Source organism: Bos mutus, chromosome 26 (assembly GCF_027580195.1).
Source record: "Bos mutus isolate GX-2022 chromosome 26, NWIPB_WYAK_1.1, whole genome shotgun sequence".
Lineage (NCBI taxonomy): Eukaryota > Metazoa > Chordata > Mammalia > Artiodactyla > Bovidae > Bos > Bos mutus.
Genome location: NC_091642.1, coordinates 17,943,031 through 17,964,848, shown reverse-complemented (window position 1 = coordinate 17,964,848; position 21,818 = coordinate 17,943,031). Strand labels below are relative to the sequence as shown.

At 49.2% G+C, this 21,818-nt stretch overlaps 1 protein-coding gene across 8 annotated transcripts in view; it reads right to left on the bottom strand.

Moving 5' to 3' along the window:
- Positions 1–88: 88 nt before the first annotated feature.
- The window catches only part of NRAP (nebulin related anchoring protein), a 75,662-nt gene continuing 53,932 nt past the window's right edge, over positions 89–21,818 (bottom strand). For 5 of the 8 annotated variants that reach the window (XM_070363475.1, XM_070363471.1, XM_070363473.1 and 2 more), the window contains 11 exons: positions 20,817–20,915; positions 18,564–18,668; positions 18,113–18,220; positions 16,934–17,245; positions 9,950–10,054; positions 9,064–9,162; positions 7,717–7,821; positions 4,031–4,138; positions 1,956–2,267; positions 874–1,005; positions 89–339 (listed from right to left, as the gene is read on the bottom strand). In XM_070363475.1, the coding sequence (XP_070219576.1) occupies positions 235–339; positions 874–1,005; positions 1,956–2,267; positions 4,031–4,138; positions 7,717–7,821; positions 9,064–9,162; positions 9,950–10,054; positions 16,934–17,245; positions 18,113–18,220; positions 18,564–18,668; positions 20,817–20,915 (1,590 nt within the window). In that variant the 3' untranslated portion in view covers positions 89–234. Of the gene's footprint in view, positions 340–873; positions 1,006–1,955; positions 2,268–4,030; positions 4,139–4,683; positions 4,958–7,716; positions 7,822–9,063; positions 9,163–9,949; positions 10,055–16,933; positions 17,246–18,112; positions 18,221–18,563; positions 18,669–20,816; positions 20,916–21,818 lie in introns of those variants that run through there. The other 3 variants (XM_070363472.1, XR_011462754.1, XR_011462755.1) reach the window with 3 other exon arrangements.

Below are 21,818 nucleotides of genomic sequence, written 5' to 3'. Positions count from 1 at the left end.
ACGTCTTTACTCCTCAGACACTCAAGGTGCACGACAGGGCGAGCCACCCACTGCTAGGTGTTAGAGGACCAAACACAACATTCTCCACCCATTTTCAGGGAGCTGTTATTTTAATAAGGGAGGGCTAGGGCAGGGGCGCCGTTTTCACAGCTGGCTCCGACTGAAGCCATGTCTCTGGCGTGCAGATCTCCTCTCCAGCTTCTCTCCCAAGAACCAAGGGTGGACGCCGCCCACTCAGAACAGTGGGGCCTTCCTCCTTTTGACGTGCAGAATCTCGGTGGCATCTGGGTTTACAAACCCGCTCTGATCATCTCTGGGCTCCACAGCCTCCGGCCCCCCCTGCAGAAACCAAACACACCTCCCTGAGTGAAGCGGAAGCTCCCACAAGACAAGCTGTCTAAAAAGCTCGCCCTCTCCTTCCTTTCTCCCTCTTCCATCCTCCCCAAGAAAAAGGAACCTCACGGCAAGAAAAAGAAAGCAGCAGAGCCCATCTCTCATTTAGACGGGGCGCCTTTCTTCTGAACAAAGTAGGGTTCAAAACCCAGACTGTGGTAGACAGCGCAGCTCTGACCCCTTCCGCGCATGTAACGAGCAAGCAGTCAGCACAGCCTGGCCCGCGTGGCCAGGATTGATGTAGCCCCGGCACGCTCGCCTCCGAAGAACTAATGGCTGTGACTTCAGAGAAAACCCCGCAGGAAGTTAACCCAGGTGTCATCCGCCTGGTCATCTCAGACCCATGAAATTAGGCACCTTGCCTGAGCTGCAATGCACGCATCTTTAGAGCCAGCTAACCTTTGGCCAAAAATAAAGTTTGAAAAGAAACAACTGAGTTCGCCTTTCCCCCGTGGCCTTGCCTGCCAGCCCGCTACTTACATAAGCCCCTTGGAGACCCAGGCCCCTCGCGTTGGCCAGTTCTGCAGCCCGCCGAGCCATTTCCACTTTGTAGGAGCCAGGAGGTGTCCAGCCAATACCTCTGGTCAGGTTCAAGTCTGATTTGTACTTGACCTTGGGGGAACGAGGGAGGCAAGAGGAATAGGTCAGCAGGGCCTAGAGTGCAGAGGCTTAGAAAGGCTGCCCGGGGGACTATGTTGTTAGTGAAAGCAGGACGTGGGAGCCAAGCCGCCTTACGCAGGAGCTCCTTGGCACTGCGGATGCGCTGTGCTGGGGGTCAGGCCAGCATAGCGCTGTCCTCTGCACTGCTCTACTCAAGGGGGCTGCAGTGAGGGTTCAAGGCTGAGCTCCTATCTAGACCTGCTCTGTAACCTTAAGGAAGTCATTTCCCATTTAGGGGCTTCAGTCGCCTCTCAGAGATAAAGGGCCCAGGCTGCTGACTACTAAGATCCCTTGGAAAGAGTGTGTACGTGCCAAGTCGCTTCAGTTATGTCTGACTCTTTGCCGGACTGTAGCCCATCAGGCTTCTCTGTCCATGGGATTTCCCAGGCAAGAATACTAGAGTGGGTTGCCATGCCCTTCTCCAGGGAATCTTCCTGACCCAGTGATCGAACCTGTGTCTCTCACATCTCCTGTACAGGCAAGCAGGTTCTTTACCACTGGCGCCACCTGGAAAGCCCTGGGAAGACTAAGGCACAGCAATCAAGACCTTGGGCTCTCACATTAAGCCATATGGGGCTCAGATTCCAGACCTGCTACTGATTGCCATGGGATCCTGAGTAAGTGACTTCATGGCTCTAAGCCTCCAGTTCCCCATCTGTAAACCAGCTGGCTGTGAGAGCCACGAGGCACGGCATGGAAAGCATTTGGCACGGAGCCTGGCCCACAGGAAGGACTCGATACACTGGGATTCTTGTGATTTCTTCTGGTACTATCATCTCAGGTCTCCTAGGTTCTATCGCAGCCCAGCTCCTCCCTGAGGGTAACACGGGACGTGGGATTATGGACACCTCTGATGAAGAGAACCAGAGGCAGGGCCTAGGCCTGAGGGGAGGGCAGCTCACATCGCTCTGCAGCCGGTGGGCCTTCTGCGCGTGTTTCAGGCCCAGCTGCTCCGGGTCGCAGGTGGGCTGGGGCAGGGGCTGCCTGTAGTGCACGTCGCTGGCCAGCTGCTGGCTCCTCTTGGCCTGGAGGAAGCCGGGCTGGTCTGGGCGGCTGTGGAACTGGGACCGACTCTTGGCGAAGTCCTTCTTGTACTCGTTGTCACTCTGGAGTCTGCCGACGCTGAGGAAATGCTTCGTCCTCGGGTCGTCGTTGATGCTGCGGTACCCTATCTGCAGGCCCCGGTCCCGTAGGAAGGCCTCTTTGTACAGGAACTGCAGGGCAGAGGAGCAGAGAGGTGGTCATGGGCGCCCCCCTTCCCTCCAGGGCCGGCCCTCGGGATTCTCAGCAGGAAGTTCAGCAGTGGGTCAAGGGCACCGCTTTGGATTCAAGTAGGCCTGGGATCCGGGTTTCCCTCTGTTTCCTTTAGCTGTGTGGCCTCGGGTCAGTTACTGAGTCTCTCTGAGCTTTGGTCTCCCCACTTGGTAAAATGGGTGTGAAAATGGGTGCGGGAACCTCCACCCCACGGGATCTTGAGAGGATTCAGCGAGAAGGGCTGAGCTTCATGTCCTGCACAGGCTCACGTCCACCCAGCGGCAGGTGACGGTATTGCTGTGGTAACAGTTAATCCAACAGCTAAGGAGTGCACCCATTCTATCAGCAGCCACTCATCCTTTGATTCTTTCCAGCTTTCAGGGACCCAACTCAGTGCTCCTCAAACCATATATAGTGAAAAACGGGACTGAGTCACTTTCTTTTTTAAAATTTCCAATCCATCGAAGTCCAATATGTAGTCCTTCTGCCTGTGATTGCATGTGTGTGAAATCACTTCAGTCGTGTCTGACTCTGTGTGACCCCATGGACTGTAGCCGCCAGGCTCCTCTGTCCATGGGATTCCCCAGGCAAAAATACTGGAGTGGGTTGCCGTGCCCTCCTCCAGAGGATCTTCCCCACCCAGGGATCGAACCGCATCTCTTATGTCTCCTGCATTGGCACTCGGGTTCTTTACCGCTAGCGCCACCTGGGAAGCCTGTGATTAGTATGTAAAAAGTACCAGGTGCATTTGATAAACCCAAACCGGCCTCTATTCTGCTCAGCCAGAGGAGTCCACCCATCTCAGGCTTGGAGGCCAGAATATCTCATTGCTAAGTGTTGCTAAATGCTTGGTTTCTATATTTGTTTCACTTTGAACCAGTGACAAGTTGTTCATGAATGATCATATATCTAGTTAGTAATGTCTTCCTATCTAGTTAGTGATGTCTTCCTCTTCGATAATAACAGCTGCCATGCTTTGTCCCCTTGCTCTGTACATGACACTGAACCATTTTGGTTACATTCCTACATCAATCCCGGGCTTCCCTGCTGGCTCAGCTGGTAGAAAATCTGCCTGCAATGCATGAGACCGCGGTTCTATCCCTGGGTTGGGAAGATCCCCTGGAAAAGGGAAAAGCTATCCACTCCAGTATTCTAGCCTGGAGAATTCCATGGACTGTATAGTTCATGGAGTGGCAAAGAGTTGGATACGACTGAGCAACTTTCACTCTCTCTACATCAATCCTGTCACCAATAGAGACAAATATTAGATCTCTATTTCATAGGAGAAATTTTAGTTCAGAGGATTTAAGCAACTTGCTCAAGACCACAGAGCCAACTCCTAAGCAACTGAGGCAGGATCTGAACTCAAGTCAATCTAGGCGGGAAACCCAATCTCTTTCTATTCCATAGTGCACTTCAGCTTTGAAAAAAAGGTCCCTTTATTGAAGGTCAACAAATCAGTCCTCTGCTAACTGATTTCTAGTTTCTGTCCACATGCATCAACATTTAAGAACGCCTCTCTTGAAGGAGAGGAAATAGGAATAAAACCTTCCCTAATTCCAAATTTCTGGCTGAGATGCTAGAAACTGAGGCCAACTTTTATTCCTTTCACTTGAAATACTTTCTCAGCTTTGGTTCCCAGTGGTCTGCCTTTCAACAGAACTGGGGAAACCAGAGTGACACCTATCAGAGACAGAGGCAGGGAGGGAACGTGAGGTCTTACATCACTGGCGATTTCCCTCGATGCCCGTGCCGTCTGGAATGGGATGGCATCCAGCCTGAAGTCGTAGCCGCCAGCCCGGGTCTGCTCCCAGGAGTGTCTGTAGACTTTCTAGTTGGGGAAACAAAGAAATGAGTGAGAGGCGAATGGGCAGCTCCATGCCTCCATGTCTGCTAGTTCTCAGAGGGAGTAATTCCTATACAGGTACCCTCTGTCTTGCTGGCGCCCAGATGGCAGAGCCCATGGCCCCACGGCCACCCTGAGGACCTCCTCAGCTCTGGCCATGAAGGGCTTTGGCTCTAAACGCCCAGCCAAAGCCTGAGCATCAGGCCCTGCTCTTGTGGGTCTCGGGGTCTGGCTGATTTGCTACACCCTGTGGGTACCAGATGCCCCTGTCCTCCTTCTTCCTGTCTTTGCTTTCACTCCAGCACCTCAAGTTTGCAGCTTCCAGCTGCCAGAATGCAAAGTTAAAGAACCCTGTTTCTCCCCACATGCTGTTGGTCCTATTCCTTGGGTCCTGGTACCCTCATGTTCACGGGCTCCCCTCAATTCCTGGGGGCCCCTGGGCCACCTTGATGCCACGTCACATTATCCCTGTGAAGCGTGCTGCAGCCCCCATGCCCTCCTGGAGTCTGCACCGAGAGGAGAGCCTTCACCTGAATTAAATTGATTGTCAGGAACCTGACCGAGTTCCTGACCCCTGCATTTCACATCGTCTTCTTTTATTTCTCCGCCTTTCAAGTTGTTCTTGCACACCCTCCGGGAGTCTGTAATCACATCCTCTTAGTCCTCAGGTAGACCCACATCACCTACGGAGGCATCAAAACCGCCCGTGCCTTCATGTAGCTCATATATTTTTTTTTTCAAGATAAGGGAATGGCTCCATGAAAGGAGTCATCTGGAGATCCCAGCGGAAGGCTGTCCTTTATTCTGTCGCAGAGAAGGGAGACAGCAGGTGAGGCGCATCGCCAGCAGATGACAAAGTGACAGCCCCAGACCGTTTCGGTCGCTCACGCATCTCAGAGCCACGGCAGGTCAGGGGGCCCTTAAGAACCTTACTTTTGTCACTTGGGAATAGAGGTCAAGGCTGAGACTCTGTTCTACAGGGGATTGGGGGGATTAAGCGGAGGAAGAGTGGCAGAGAAAAAAGCAGAGTGCCCTCACGCCACCCCACAACCGAGCCTGGAACTAGAGGGGACCACAGAAAGCTTGAGCCAAGCGTGGTGGAGCTCATTGTTTGTTAAGTCCTGCTGCTCATCATCACCTTTACCTTCATCACTTCTTCCAGTCCCAACATTACAAACCAGAAGCCAAATGCCTACTCTGTTGATGTACCTAGAAATAGAGAACTAATCATCGCTAAGGTCATCACTTCATTAGCAGATCACAGACAGGGCCCAAAGGATTAGATTTCCTGGGTTGTCATTGAGTTTAGCGGGGAAGGACTGAGAGATATGTAGAAGGTGAGGTGGAATTCAGATCATGACAGACAACCAGCCCCTCTAGCATTGCGTTTCCTTGTTTTGATGGTCGTACAAATTAATTAGACTAGGAAGGAGAGTCAAAACCCTTATCGTTCCTTGGAAAGGGGTCTGTCAGCGCCTTCCTAGTGAGATTCTCCACCAGATCTGGGCTAGGAAACAACACCAATCTTTTCACAGCATCGAACTCCAAGGTCACCCTGCTTTGGTGTCAAGGCACCCCAGCCTCCGAGTCTCTGTAACTGGGGGTCAACTCAAGTGTAAGTATGGTGCAGGCACTCAGTCCTGGCCAACTCTTTGCCACCCAATGGGCTGTAGCCCCCCAGGCTCCTCTGTCCATGGGATTCTCCAGGCAAGAATACAGGAGCGGGTTGCCATTTCCTCCTCCAGGGGATCGTCCCAACCCAGGGATTGAACCCGCCCTCGTCTCTTATGCCTCCTGCATTGGCAGGCGGATTCTTTACCACCGCACTGCATGGGAGTCAACTCAAGGGCAGGCCCAGATTGGGGTTCTGCCCGAGGCGCTGGCTCCCTGTCTCCCCACCCCGCTTCTCTCTGTATACTATTTGCTTGATTGTCATCGCTTCCTCCCTGAGTTTTTTTTTTTTTTTTTTTTTTTTTAATTCTGTTGAGGTTTTTGCCTTGCCACTGGGAGTCTTTAGATTCCGCAGGCTCTTTGATTTGGAACCCTGGGCGTTCCTCTTCTTTATCACAGTGGGCACAGCTTTGCCCTCATCCTCACACATTAGAGTCATTTGATTTTTAGTTATTTCGGCTGCCTTACACATCTCAATGGCTTTCTTTGCCCAGGAAGGTCACTTTCCCTCCACATCTTCCTCACAGAGCACTTGATCCAATTGTGCGTATCCTACACGCCCCCGAAGAAGTGCTCTTTCAAAAGAGGTTCATGAGTCCTCCATACCCGCGTGCCCTGGCGGCTAATTTCAGCTCCGGGACTCTGCAGACGGGCACCCCTTGTGGAAGGAAGGATGCCTCTGCCACCAGCCCGGGGTGGCTGTCCTCCTTAAGTCGGGCCCCCGAAGGACTGGCACTTCTATCCCAGTGTCCAGGGCGATGGGCCTCCAGGAGCTCCTCACATGGAGGCCTGGCCTTCCCCTATCCTTGAAACATTAATGAGATGGATGTTTTGTCCGAGCTCCGCTGAGGGGGAGGTCCCGCTTCCCCAGATGGAGGTCAGCCCACCAGAGCTGCTGTTCTAAAATTATCACCTGCGCATCCCTCAAAAGCATCAAATGGTCATAATAACTCATATTTACAAAGCAGCAGCACATTCACCGCGTGGGATCCCACAGGGCTTTACAAACGCAACAAACTAACACACACGCTAACTAGAAGGCGCCTCTTGCCGACCCCTGCGAGGCGGCTACCTCTGGGGTGAGCAGCAGCAGCTGTTGATCTGCACGGAGCCCCAGGACACAATGGCCGGGCCAGGGCGGGAAGAATGGCCGGACTCTGGGAGGCCCCGCGCGGCCCCAGGCCGACACACTCAGCCTGTGTTATTCTGATCTGACAGTGTCTTTTGATTCTGCCGCCTCGGTGCCTGTTATCCCAGGATCACAGCTTTGCCGGCAGAGCGGCCGCCTATTCTATTACGACCAGGGGCCTCCGACCCCTGCCAACAACAAGCCCGGGCTGAGGAAACAGCATCTTGGAGATGCATGCAAAGGGCACACATCCAAGGGAACAGACGTGTCGGGGGCCACAGCCTCAGGCACAAAGGAGCGGATTGTGTTTGGATCCCATGGACTACAATTGCAGCGTCTTTCTAACCTGCAGAAAGCAAAGAAAGCGCCACTCGGTCTCCAAACTTACAAGGCTCTGAATGGCTAAGGAGAGGAGTCTGGGGAACAAGCAGAGCAGGCAGAGCCAGGGCACCACTCCTCTGACTGGAGCCCAGCACCTGACTGAGGTCTTTGGAGTCATGCCCAGCACTGAGATGCTAGAGCTGACAGAACCACAGGAGTCAGCTAGCACAGCTCCATCCCCATTTTGCAGCTGGGGAGACTGAGGCCTAGCGAGAAAAGTGGCTCAAAGTTATACATGCCATTTATCCTACTCTCAGTCTAGGGTGCTTTCTGTTCCCAGCTCCCTTCCTAGGAATTCTTTCTAAAAAAAAAAAAATCCCATTTGGGCACACATCACATTACAGAAGCGGGCACACACCACATGAGCGGCTGGTTCACTTACGTCGCTCAGATTCAGGGCGTTGAGGCGGGCTCTGGTGAAATCGGGGTGGTCGGGCACCAGGGTGTACCTGTGTCGGGATTCCGCATCCCCCGACCGGTACAGGCGCTGCAGGGAAGAAGGCTCACGGTAAATGGGAAACCGCACTTGCTGCAGTCAAGGTGAAGAGGGGCTGATGCCCTTTCCTGCCCCTCCCACCCCAGGGTGCAGAAGCTATCCTGCACTCGGAGAGCATCCCTCCAGACGCCACCCAGGAAGGGAGGTGCCCGAGTGGCCAGGGTCAGGTGGTGAGGAGCTGGTTTTAAGTATTTAAAAATATTCATCAAGTTTTGCTCCAAAAGGGTCACAAACCATCATCCTGGGTTGCTGTACCTATGTTTCACAAACAGTAAAAGATGGGTGGATATTTCAGAGAATCTTTGCAATCAGGCATTTGCTCAAGCTTTTTACTAGTAACAAGACGCCTCAATGCCTTTGTTACTAAACATTAATAAAAATAATAAAAGACATAGCAGCTAAAAAACCTTAAGCACCTTAATATCTCTTAAGAAATTTAAAGTTTTCATAGTCTACCCTGTGTCCCAAGAAGACACAATTTTAGAAATCAAGCTTTCTCTTAATGGCTATTTTTAGGGCAGTGATCTAAAAACTGCAAATAATTTTAGGAGGTGGTTGAGTCTCATCCAGTTTTAGAGAGGAAATAAAATATTTAACATTCCAACCCTTTCCCAAATTCAGTTTGTGTTTTCAAACATGAACTGGTCAGTACCGCACTTGGACTCTGTGAGCAGGGGGCAGCTTTGTCAGTGTGCAAAAATCCAATCCCTGGAGGATTTCAGAGAAGAAAATATGTAATTTCCTATTCTTCAAAATTAATACAGGAGAGAGGAAATGGGGCTAAATTATACAGTAGAAAGAAGTTCTTTATATAGCTGCTTTTTTTCCTAATTGGCTTATGTTAAGATTTAATTCCATTATCATCTATGGACAATTAAGATATATATGACCTAGTGTTTGGTAAGGGTCCATCAACAATACTTAGTATTACTATTGTGATGATTATGAGTCAAACTAGGGACATTTACTGAGGACTTACTATATTCTAAATACTTGCTAAAAGCTTCATGAAGTTTTATTTACTTCATCCTCATTTAATTCACTCCATCTTATGAAATGGTTGCTATCATTATCTTTATTTCAAATAAGGGAACCATGGCTAAAAGACATTAGAAAACTGACCCAAGATCGCCTAGGTAAGGGACAGAAGGTTTGCACTTACATCTTAAGCACTGGCCACTGTGCAGCCCTACCCCCTATTAAGCCTGGGATGAGTGAGCAGAAAACACCCACCTCATTGCAATGCATGTAGCTGTTCTTGGCATGAACTAGGTCTGGGGAGTCAACCACTGTGGTAAACTTGATGGTGTCTGGTTTTTCACGGTATTTGGTCTGTAAGAGAAAGACCAAGACTCTCAAGAAACAATCAAACACCGTGCATTTTTCCAGATGCCGCTTTACCCTAGTACCAGATGTACCAATGACATGCTTGGGAAAGAAATCTCTCTTCTTTGTGGCCACCTCACCAGCATACAGAAGAGATTCAAGCTGCCTCTGTGATAAGGACCATTTTACAGGTATTTACATTCTTGAAAAGAGAGGCTGCAAAATGCCAAAGCTCATCACAAGAAAAGGAATTCAGTAGATGGAAGGATTCAGCCTTAGGTCAGCCCTGCCCAGACCCTATTCAAGTAGATTCTGTTATTAAGGAACTAAAGAAGGCAGTGCTATGCTCGCAAGGAGTTCCCAGGGCAAGAAACTCTGGGTCATCAACATGGGGGCGGGGGGAGTTCAGTTAATGTAACCATCTCTGGGCAACTTTTAACACCCTCTGAAGTCAGATAACCCTAGGACATTGAACTGAGTAAACTCAGGAGACGGGTGGCAAACCCTCTCCTTATCTCCATGAAAATAATGGGTCAGGTTAGATCATAATTGTACATAGAACATTTGTTGGTCATCCTCTAATGATTGGAACAAGCCTTTAACTCGCCAGCAAGTGAATTCACTGGGAGCCAAATCTTGTTCTGTTTTGGGATTTGATTGCAAATAGCCCCAGAAAGAAATCAGGAGTCCAGTGTCATGGGCGCTCCCAGGCTCTCCAATCCATCTGCAAGTTCCCTTGTCAGGAGGAGATAAACGCCAGGGTGTGTTTGTGGTAGAGTCAGGTTAATGATACCTCACTGATGAGTTCTCCGGCCTTCTTTGCACTTTCTATCTGTGGGGAACTCAGCGCCAGCCATCCTGTCCCCTTCATGCCCATCAGGTCCGACTTGTAGCGCAGCTGTGAGAAGAAAAAAACACTGGCTTTTATCAGGAAAGGGCTGCAAACCATTGTGGCATCCATAAAAATGCTTCATCACAACATTTCAATATCTTCATTTGGGTGAGTTCTGCATGTCGCCAAGGCAAACTATTTGAGTTTGTGCATTCTGCCCAGAATTAAGTAACGGATCACATGTAAGATACAAGCAGGTCCCACATGTAAACTGGCTGGATTCCAAGCAGAAGGTTGTGACCTATGGGAATGATCCCTTAAGAAAGATCTGAGATAGACACCCCAGCCCACACATCAGCCTTGATTATTTGGTTTCATTCTGGCAGTGAGGCGATTGACCGCCTGCCTAAACAGAAACGTTTTACACACTTTCAGCGGATCAAAGGGCTTTGAGCTCTGGATCAAACCTGCTGTGACTCAGGGCAAATCACTGTACCAAAATGTGACTCAGTTTCTCTCTGTGATACCTGAAGGTCATGACAATCCTCTGTTCTCATGAAAACACCTGAGAGTCCTGAGGGGTAAAAGATATTCTGTGTGTTAGATTTGTTTTTTTCTTTGCAGTGGTGGGGAAGGGGCAGTTCTTTGCAGGACTCTCAAAACTGCAACAAACCTGGCTACAACTGGGGAATGGTGTGTAAACCGCCTTAACATTTCCATGCCTCAGTTTACCCCTCCTCCTCTGGTTACTCAGGATTTGCCTACATTGCACAATAGGCTTAAACTTTAGCCATTTTCCTCCTCTTAAGGACTTGGAAGATCAGAACCACAGCATCAATTCCAGGAAGAAAACAGTAAGTGGGGTTTTAAGACAATGGGCCTGATTAGGAATCTCCTGAAATGTTTAATCTTATTACCATTCCTTGATCTGCCCACCATTACCTACATTGAGACAGTCTCTGAAAAAGCTTTTCTTCCTCTCCATATGGAAATTAGGCATTTTTAAGGAAGAAAAAGGACTCTCTAAGGAAATGTGAAATTTGGAACTAAACGAAGTTGCTGGCATTTCTCTAATTTAGATACAAGCTCTGCGGTAACGCAAAATACCCGCTCCTGAAATCAGCCTTTCGGCCTTTTTAGCTTTCTTTCATTTCAGGAATCACAGTGCTCCTCACAGCTGGCCTCAAAGAGGGTCTGTTTCTGATCTACTGTCTGCTGGCTAAGGCCCCTGTGCAAATCCCACTCTGCTTTCCAACTGCTGAAGGGGGACATCACTCGGGTTTGGGAGCACATTTCAAAACCCCATGTCAGTGAAATTGCTTTTTATACCGCGATCTTTCAGTCTACACCAGCAAAGCTTTTGCCTTCCACTCTGATAAAGAACAGAGAAAATTGGATAAATTTCTAAGTTAGAGAGAATAATCCTACAGGGCCTCTTCACAGCCGGGCCTTGCTCCTTTCATAAGTGAGATGAAGTGGGGGCGCATGCTTTCAACTTGCCTTTTGTTGAGCTGAACAGTGCGAGCGCAGGTGAGTCAGAAGGCAAGACGCAGGTTCCCCAAAGATCTGACTGCGCCTCCGACTCGCTTATAAATGGATTGTCTATTGATATTTCTGCTCCCAGCCCCGCTTTGACTATTCACGCAGACCCTAAAAACAACACGCCTGCCCGAGACCTCACCATAAAAGAGGGGAGGAGGAGCAAGGAGGGTAGTCAAGGAGAATCGGCCCAAAGATGGTTTCCAAGAAGGATTCTAAGATAATAAGAGATCTTCTCAGGCTGCCCAGCTGTACCTTGCTTCCCCAGGTGGCAGCCTCACTACTTGCCCTTGTACATATGAAGGCCTGGATGCCACCTTCAGAGTCACACGTGAGATTCCTGGTGCCCCCCATTCTGGAGACCCAAAAGCTGTAGCTTGTAACCCTTGAGCTCTAACAGGAATTACATAACCAGGAGGTGCACCCAGGAGGTGGTCAGGGGAAGGGGTATATTTGTCATATTAATAATAAGAATCACTATAACAACTATCTTGCAAAGGGTGTGGTTTGCTTCAGACTCATTTGGGGCTTCCCTGGTGGCTCAGACGGTAAAACGTCTGCCTGCAATGTGGGAGACCTGGGTTCGATTCCTGGGTGGGGAAGATCCCCTGGAGAAGGAAATGGCAACCCACTCCAGTACTCTTGCCTGGAATATTCCATGGACAGAGGAGCCTGGTAGGCTAGAATCCATGGGTCAGACACGACTGAGCAACTTTCATTTTCACTTTCATTACTTCATTCAGTCCTTGTGCCATTCTCAAAATTCCCAACTATAGAACAATCTGGGGGGTTAAATGCTCAGATTCTCAGATAAGTCACCAGCTGCTGTCCTTTGGGACCCTGTGCAGGTGGTTCTTAAGAGAACCCTCAAGAGCCAGAGCGCCTGGGTTCCTAATCTAGCCACCAGGGGGAGCCAGATAGCGCTAACTCCAGAGTCAGGAGCCCAGAGCCGGGCTTTGCCTCTTAACAAGACATATGGTCTTGAGCAAGTCATTTCCCTGGCAGCTTATGACCCTGAGCAAATTCCTGAAAATTTATAGATGTGTTAGTTACCACATCTGTAAAAATGGAAGTACTTACAGTACCTACCTAGATACTACATGAGATCGTTCATGCAAAATATTTAAATAAATGCCTAGCCTGAGATAAGCATTCCGTACTTCTTAGGTATTGTTACTGTCATTGCTGTTATTTCTGATGGGGAAACGGAAGCCGGGGAAGCTTAAGGAGTCTCCTGAGGCCTTGCAGCCATAAAGGCTGGGGCCAAGACTGTCCCCTTGACGGTCCCTTCATGTGCTTTGCAGGATGCCTGCAGCCCTTATGTGAGCTCGCAGAGAGGAGCATGGAGTGGCAGATTTGGAAAGGACCAAGAAATGCTGGGCTGGAAGAGGCAGAAGCTGGAATCAAGATTGCCGGGAGAAATATCAATCACCTCAGATATGCAGATGACACCACCCTTATGGCACAAAGTAAAGAGGAACTAAAAAGCCTCTTGATGAAAGTGAAAGTGGAGAATGAAAAGGTTGGCTTAAAGCTCAACATTCAGAAAACAAAGATCATGGCATCTGGTCCCATCACTTCATGGGAAATAGATGGGGAAACAGTGGAAACAGTGTCAGACTTAATTTTTGGGGGCTCCAAAATCACTGCAGATGGTGACTGCAGCCATGAAATTAAAAGATGCTTTCTCCTTGGAAGGAAAGTTATGACCAACCTAGATAGCATATTGAAAAGCAGAGATATTACTTTGCCAACAAAGGTCCATCTAGTCAAGGCTATGGTTTTCCCAGTGGTCATGTATGGATGTGAGAGCTGGACTGTGAAGAAAGCTGAGTGCCGAGGAATTGATGCTTTTGAACTGTGGTGTTGGAGAGGACTCTTGAGAGTCCCTTGGACTGCAAGGAGATCCAACCAGTCCATTCTAAAGGAGATCAGTCCTGGGTGTCCTTTGGAAGGAATGATGCTAAAGCTGAAACTCCAGTACTTTGGCCACCTCATGCGAAGAGCTGACTCACTGGAAAAGACTCTGATGCTGGGAGCGATTGGGGGCAGGAGGAGAAGGGGATGACAGAGGATGAGATGGCTGGATGGCATCACCGACTCCATGGACGTGAGTTTGAGTGAACTCCAGGAGTTGGCGATGGACAGGGAGGCCTGGCGTGCTGCAATTCACGGGGTCGCAAACAGTCGGACACGACTGAGCAACTGAACTGACTGACTGAAGAGGTGACTGAACTAGCACCCCCTGGTGGTGGAGCACAGCCTGGGCGGAGCACGTGTCTCAGACGCATCCCTGAGGTAAGCACGACTTTTCCAAGACTTCAGCAGTCACAGCCTTGAGGACCCTCCTGCCAAGGGTGAGCACCGAGACCCACAGCTTGCTTTCCGGCCTGGATGGGAGAGGTAAGGAGAACGACTGATGGCTACCGGAGCTGCTGTTCCTGCCCGGAACTCTGCTGAACTGCATGAGCTCACAAGAAGCCTTTGTTTCCTTTTTACTGGAACATAACCACGTGGAATTGGATTTTCAGTGATGACTGCAAGAGAACAAGCCTCCAGACCAGATGGACATTCTGGGGGTCTGCTGTTCACAGGATCTTGGAGCCCAAGACCACCCAGTTTAACAAACCTGAAGTTTCAAAACAACGCATGAAGCCCAACATGGTCATTCGTAAATCAGGCAATAAATTCTCAGCACAAAACATATCGCATTTGGTAAAGTATAAGTCTATGATTGCCAACAAGTGTTTCTTGGGAAGGACTCTCTTTTTTTCTTGTTGTTCTTATTTGTGTGTGTGTGTGTGTGTGTGTGTGTTAAAATATCCTTTCTTTTCAGAAGTAACAGTGATATAAATGGTAGCTTGAGGTAAGAGTTGGTTTTTGGTCTTTTTCCTTACATAGTAAAATAGTCTGATACTATGATGATGTCAGCATTTAAAAAAACATTTATCTATGAATCCTGAAATCTGAGATCACCAATAAACCAAACATCTTTGCTTTTCTAGAAACATGAAGGCCTAGAAAGCCAAGTGGCTGCTGACGGACGAAGCTGGGCTTCTAGCCGAGCCCCTAATCTTCCCACAGTGGCCTGTCCTGTCCCAGGAGGTTTATTTTCTCCCCGGAAGAGGCCACCGACAGAAGGGTCCTGGGCTGTACTCTGAGTCAAACTAAGAACCTCTTCTTAGGGACCTCAGGGTGGGTCCTGGGCTGTGCTTCAGCATATGCATGCCCTGCTCCACGCTCCCCTGGCTGGTACCCACTCAGTACTACAGTCCCAGCAAATCTTGATTCATAATTAGATGATCACGGCATTCATTAAATCATTGCATCATTGTTGTCATAATTAATCATCAACTGGGTGTTTTCAACACTCTGCCTGTGCCACATAACTAAACTCGGAGCAGTCACTGCCCTAAGGCCCCCAGAATCAGGAGGCTTGGTGGAAAACAATCCTAACAGCTCACAGCCTCTGGCATGTTCCTATGGACCATGCACTGTGTGTGCTCAGCGCAGTGCATCATATAGACAGTCCTCAACTGAGAACAGAGTTCTCAGTACAGTTTTATCCCCCAGGTGCATTGGGCAATATATGGAGACATTTCTGATTGTCACATCGAGGGGTGCTGATGGCATCTTGAGGGTAGAGGCCAGGGATGCTGCAACGCACAAGACTGGCCCACACAGCAAAGCATCCAGCCCCAAGTGTCAAAGGTGCCCAAGTTTGGAAACCCCGATATGGACGACAAGGGTTCATGTGACTACAGTCTCATGAGACCTGCTCTGAAACCTCACCTTCTTCCCGGGGGAGCTGTGGGGCTGGGGGAGATGATACACATAAGCAAGCATGGTGCAGAGCCTGCCATGGGCACGTGGCCTGGAAGTGCTGACCGCGACCACATTTTCATCACCACCCTGGCCCTTCTGAAGGAGCCGAAACTTGGAGTGGCCTGGAACTGACTTCAGAGGAACTGAGTCTGGAGACGTCCACTAAGGGCGGGACTTAATGCCCCCGCATGGGACGTCCCCTCTCTGGGCCTAAGCATTCACACCTGCATCATAGGAAGCGTGACTCCCCTGCTCCAGGAGGGTGGCATGGTTGAGAGCATGGGTTCTGGAGCCAGGCCTGCCTCAGCCCCTCACGTGACCTCATCTGTGCAACAGGAGGAGCAAGCAAGGCTCTCACCCCTAAGTGTTGAAGCGAGGGTGCCGTACTGGTGAGCAGTCAGCTCTGGTGAACGGCAGCTCTGGGCACAACTCTCCACCTCGCCTCAGGGACATCCCCAGTGCACACAGTCGGGCCCTGGGTCTCTTTCTCTGACCCCCATCCCATCCCCTGGGGCATCCTCCTCACTCACACACTCAGGCACTCGCTTCAGTCCAGTCCCAGATATGCTGAGGCTGCTGCCACCCAGGGTCTTTGCTCAAATGTCACCTCTGCAGCGAGAGTGACCCTGTCTTTGTCATTGTTCAGTCGCGAGTCGTGTCCGACTCTTTGCGATCCCATGGACTGCAGCACGCCAGTGCTGTCCTTGTCCCTGTCCCTGTATGTCTCTATCCCCCAGAGTTTGCTCAAAATTCATATCCACTGAATTGGCGATGCCACTAACCATCTCATCCTCCTTGGACTGCAAGGGGATCAAGTCAGTCAGTCCTAAAGGAAAACAACCCTGAATATTCATCAGAAGGACTGATGCTGGAGGTGAAGCTCCAATACTTAGGCCACCTGATAGGAAGAGCTGACTCATTGGAAGAGACCCTGCTGCTGGGAAAGATTGAAGGCAGGAGGAGAAGGGGGTGACAGAGGATGAGAGTGACCCTGTCCCTCATTTTTTTATGTTGCACACATATGCTTACCTGGCCATCCCTGCTGGCTCAGATGGTAAAGAATCTGCCTGCAACAGGGGAGACCCAGGTTTGATCCCTGGGTCAGGAAGATGCCCTGGAGAAGGGCATGGCAACCCACTCCAGTATTCTTGCTTGGTGACTTCCCATGGACAGAGGAGCCTGGTGGGCCACAGTCCATGGGGTCGCAAAGAGTCAGACGTGACCGAGCTAACACTTTCACACTTTGACACACACCCCACTTCCCTGCTCTGTCTCCATCTGACACACCACACAGCTGCATCTTCCCACAGACCGGAAGCTCCCTGACACCAGGAACTTTTGAGCTTTTTTGCTGACTGCTATATTCCAGGGCCTTGAGGGATGCCTGTGGCATGGCAGGTGCTCAGTAAATATCTGTTGGCTGAATAATCCCAACCTAGATGATACAGACCAAGCAAGTCATTGATGAGGGGTGGGGGCTGATGAAGGGATCTGAAGGGCTAAGGAAGAGGCAGAGATGTGCACCCAGGCCTGGTGGGAGGAAGAAGTCGGGGACTGATGTGTGATCCACAGACCCCCTACCTCACTCTGCAGGGCATGGGCCTTCTTGGCCCAGGCCATCCTCAGGTCCTCGGGCAGCGCTGTGAACGCGTGGCACTGTGTCCTGTAGTCAAGGTCGCTGGCCAGGGCCTGGGCCTTCCGGGCGTGGACCAGTGGCACCATGTCCATGGGCAGGTGGCACTGCGCTCTGCTGCCCGCCGCCTGCCTCCTGTACTGAAGCTCGCTCTGCAGCTGGCCCACCCGCTGACAGTGCTGGAGCCGGGGGTCGTCACTCACGCTCTGGGCCCCGATCAGCCGTCCTCGCTCCTTCACAAAGTCATGTCTGTAGAGAAACTGGAAGGAGAACCAGGCGGTCAGGGGCCGGCGTTTGGCCCACTGATGTTCTGGCTGTGCCTCTTCCTCGCGGTCACTAAGAAAATCACCTATTCTTACACGAGACGGGGATGATTATAAGAAATGGCACAGTGAGGCTGGCCGGAGAGCCTGCTTCCCCCGCCCTGGGGGAGGAACAATTAAAACAGTGCTCCCTTCCTCCCATCTAATTAAAACTAGATTCTTAGAACCAAAGCAAGGGCCCGCTCCCCTTACGAGTTCTATGGCCAAAAGGAATTTATCAAAAAGGGTGAAAGAGAAAGTTGTGCTTTATCCCTTCACACTTGGCAAAACATCAAACCCAAAAGACAGGATACATTTATTTGAAGTCTACATTTTCTGCGATTTGTTTGTGGGAAAGAGAAAGTCACCTTCATGTCCCAAAGCTATGGACGCTATGAGTCAAGTGGCTGAAACACAGCTGCAAACCCTACCGCCGATGCAGGAAGCTACAGAGAGTCAAGAGGGGACTGAGCTACGGCCACACTACAATTTCTACTGCAAATTCTCTTTCTAAATCTGGGTGGAGTTAGAAAACAGACAGTTCACACATTACAGGGGGATGGTTGCCTAGATGCTACAATTAGAAATAAAATGTAATCTCCTTTCTGCTGGAGATCTTTGCCTGCATTTTGCTTCTGATTACCAGGGCCTTTCTTTCCCTCTCTCCATCAAAGAATCTCATTCATAACTAATATATTCCGCAGATGACATCCTGTTTCACATGGTGAAAGATCTGCTTTAATTCAGGGAAACCAGCCGTAGACATTGTTTTACATGAAGTTAACAGAAATTAGGCAGAATGGAAGGTCGTATCATTCAACTCACATCACTGGCTATGTCTCCAGAGACTCGAGCCGCCTGGAAGGGCAGAGCATCTATTGTTAGCTTGTAGCCTTGAGCATGGAGATTCCTCCAAGACTCCTTGTATTTTGCCTATGGTAGGAACACATGTAGATCTTAAGAAAACAAACAAAAAAATTACACGACTCCATGAACAAAGGCTACCCACTTCATTTGTCATGTAGTGTCGCAGAACAGATTTCTGACAAGCAAAAGCTTTCGACTTGGCAAAGAAAATCTCATTAGCACCCTCCCGGAAGTGGGCTCTGACACATACATATCAACACATCTGGGAAAAGGTATGTTTAACATGCATGTCGACCAGATACATGGCTGAAAGTTTCTGCGAATGCCAGCAGGGTCACTGTTATGTCCCATCACAGACAGAGACTTGGCCTTGGAGATCATCTCAACCTCAGCGATGGGAAAGGCTTACGTCACTCAGATTGGCCGCGTTTGTTTTCGCTCGGACAAACTCGGGCAGGCCCAGGGTCATTGTGTACTGGTGTCTCGCATCTTCCCCTGCTGCTTTATAGAGGCGCTGGGCAGAAGGGGGAAAAAAAACAAGAAGGTAAATGCTGTGCATTTCTGCAGGACTGGAGGTCCTTCCTTTGCAACTGGGAAATAAATACGTTTGTAAAAGGCCATTCGCTATGTCATGGACACACCCTCAGCTTGGGGAAGATATTTCTTTCAATAAAGGTAATCTTTCATGGGATTTCCCTGGAGGGCCAGTGTTTAAGACTTTGCCTTCCAATGCAGAGGGTGTGGGTTCAGTCCTTGGTTGGAGAGCTAGGATCCCACGTGCCTCATGGCCAAAAAACCAAAAATATAAAATTTTTAAAAAAAGCAAGCAATACTGTAAGAAATTCAATAAAGATTTAAAATGATCCACATCAAAATTTTTTAAAAACTTGAAGGAAAGATAGTCTTTCATGAGTCAAATTGAGTGCTATGAAAGGAATGCGTAAAAAAATTGCAAGTTGCTTGTGACGGGGTTCAGGACATGTTACCTCCAAATAGGGTACCTTAGCGTAATGCATATTTTAAGCAAAAGGAATCTGGAAGTAGCAGGAGATGGAAGCCCTCTCTCTGACCTTCCCCCCGAAGCAGGTCACATGCCTCCTGGGGGAGCTGCCCTCCCTCTGGTGGAGGGAGAAAGGGGCATCTGATCTCTGAACCCCGAGGAACCCGAGAGGCATCTGAACAAGCAGACCTCGCTCAGTGTCCCCCAATTTCCTAGCCTCAGCTCATCCCTTTTTGTTCTACGACACCTGCCCACGATCTTACATTCCTCATCAAACCTGGAATAAAAACGCTCAGGTTTAACAGTTCCTCCTGATCTCCATTTCCTTACGAAGACTCCTGCATCCCCTAAAGCTCATCCTAAATAAATGTGAATGCTTTTCCCTTGTTCATCTGTCTTTTGTTACAGAGCCCCAGCCGAGAACCCAAGGTGAGTCAAAGAAAAGGTATTTTTCCCTGCCCTCTACTTTGCTCAATAATTGGGGGGGAGGGCAACACCTTTAGGAATACTGTTACAGTTCTTTCCATTGTGTGTATATAAATATATATATATATATATTTTTTTTTTTTTTTTTGCTGAGGACACGTATAAAGACAATGTTAATATCTGGGAAATTTAGGAGCCGTTCTGCTGGTTGGAAAGGAGGTTCCCAAACCCCGTCTGCATCCTTCACTAAAGTCCCAGGATCCTCCCACGGGCAAACACACCAGTGCTCCCGTGCAGGGCCTCAGCCGGCATGAAAACACATGCTCTTGTAATTAGACATGGCCTGCGGTTGCCGAGTTCTCTGAGGCCAGACCGATCACAAAGCAGGCAAGATAGGTTCGGTGGGAATCTTAAATTGATAACGTTGCACACAGCCCTTTGGGTCTTCTTAACCCAATCTTGGGGTAAGAGTGGAAACTAATATATAAATACCCAAATCTCAACTGACTTTCAAAAGCTAGGGTCAGAAGGGAGAATCTGAAAAACTCATTTCATTCTCTGCCAAGCTCACTTGCTATTTCAAACATGTCAGAGAACCACTTCGAAGAGGTAGAGCTGGAACGATGATTTGAGGGAATTAAGAGTCTCTCCCCTGGGCCCCCTCTGCTCGAATATTACAGTGAGAATTGGGTAAGTGGTGAGCAAGAAGATGGGAAGGCAGAGAACCAAGAAAGCTGGCAGACTTCACACTGTATCAATCACCGTCCCTGGACAACCACAAATCCTTCCCATCACATCGTCGGAATGATGATGGAAGAAGGGTTAGCCAATATCTTCCCAGCTAGGACAGAAAATGACAGACCAGCACTTCTCAAACTTTCATGTGCAAAGCAAACCCGTGAGGGTCTTAAATGACCTCGTGGATTCGATGGCTCTTGGGTGGGGCCTGAGGTTCGGCATTTCTAACAAGCTCCCAGGGGATACTGATGCTGTCAGTCTGTAAATGCATTTGGGGTTGGGGTGGGGGGTGGCAAGGCCACAGGCTTTCTACTGGGCCTTTTTTCCTTCTGGAAACTATTTCAGTTTCATCTAATGATATTCCTTTCTTTCCATGCAAACATGCATGCTTTCCCCTGCTCCCCATCTCCCTCGTCCCACAAATATTCATACTTTTTTTTTTTAAACAATCTAGCAGTTTTTTAAAAAGCCCATCCCGAAGTCATCTGAAGGTTTTACCTCGTTTGTAATCTGGTTGCTGAGTTTTGCATGAGTGAGGCTGGGTGTGTCTGTCACGGCTGTGTACTTGAGCGACTGGGGATGCTGACGATATTTACTCTGAAGTCACACACAGGAGGGAATAAGAGGACAAGGTGAGGTGCAAAACCAGAGGAAGAATCAGCTCTTTAAGCACTAGTAATAAACCCTCATTTTGCGAAGCTCGCCAGTCTATGACCCAGAATCCAGTCCATCACCTGCTCTTGTGACCTCAGAACTCAGTGAGACGAACAAACAGAGAGGAGGAGGACAGATGGAATCGGATGCTTATTAACAAGAAAGGGAGAGCTAGTCCTTTGCCATGAATATGAACATGACTATTGAAATTCATGTTTTGCTCTCAAATTTCCTTTGCTCACTGAAGACCCTGGATTCCTCAGCTTTGAGGGTACATGGGAAACAATCGTTCAGCTTAAAATAACCCACATGCCTGCACACCACCCTAGGAAATGGGATTCAATAAATCGGCAGTAGCCTCAGGCCTCTGTAATTTTTTTTTTAAGTTTCCAAAGGGGATTCTGATGCACCAAGAAGTTTAGAAACCACCTGCTTTAGAGATTTCATTGGAAAAGCAAAGCACAAAGTTAAATCTCGACTCCCACAGTGAGGCCCATTCTGCTTGCTCAGAGCTTCTAATCAATCAACGCATAAGCCATTCTGAGGCACCCAGGCTGGACGCTGACCGCCTTTCACTTCCAATGCCTTCCATTATGCCAGTCTACTGGGAACGAAAGTCCCAGAGCCCTCCTAGAGGCGGGCAAGATTCCTCAGGAGTTCAAAAAGCTTAGAATTCTAGACTTCTATCTTTTTACCAAGAAATTATCACCAGGCTCACAGCAACGATTTCATACACAGCCAACAAAGAAGCACAGTGCTTAGATGACTATTGATCCTCTCAAAAACTAAATGAGACAGGTCTCAGTATTCCCATTTGACTGATTAAGATATTGAGGCTCAGAGAGG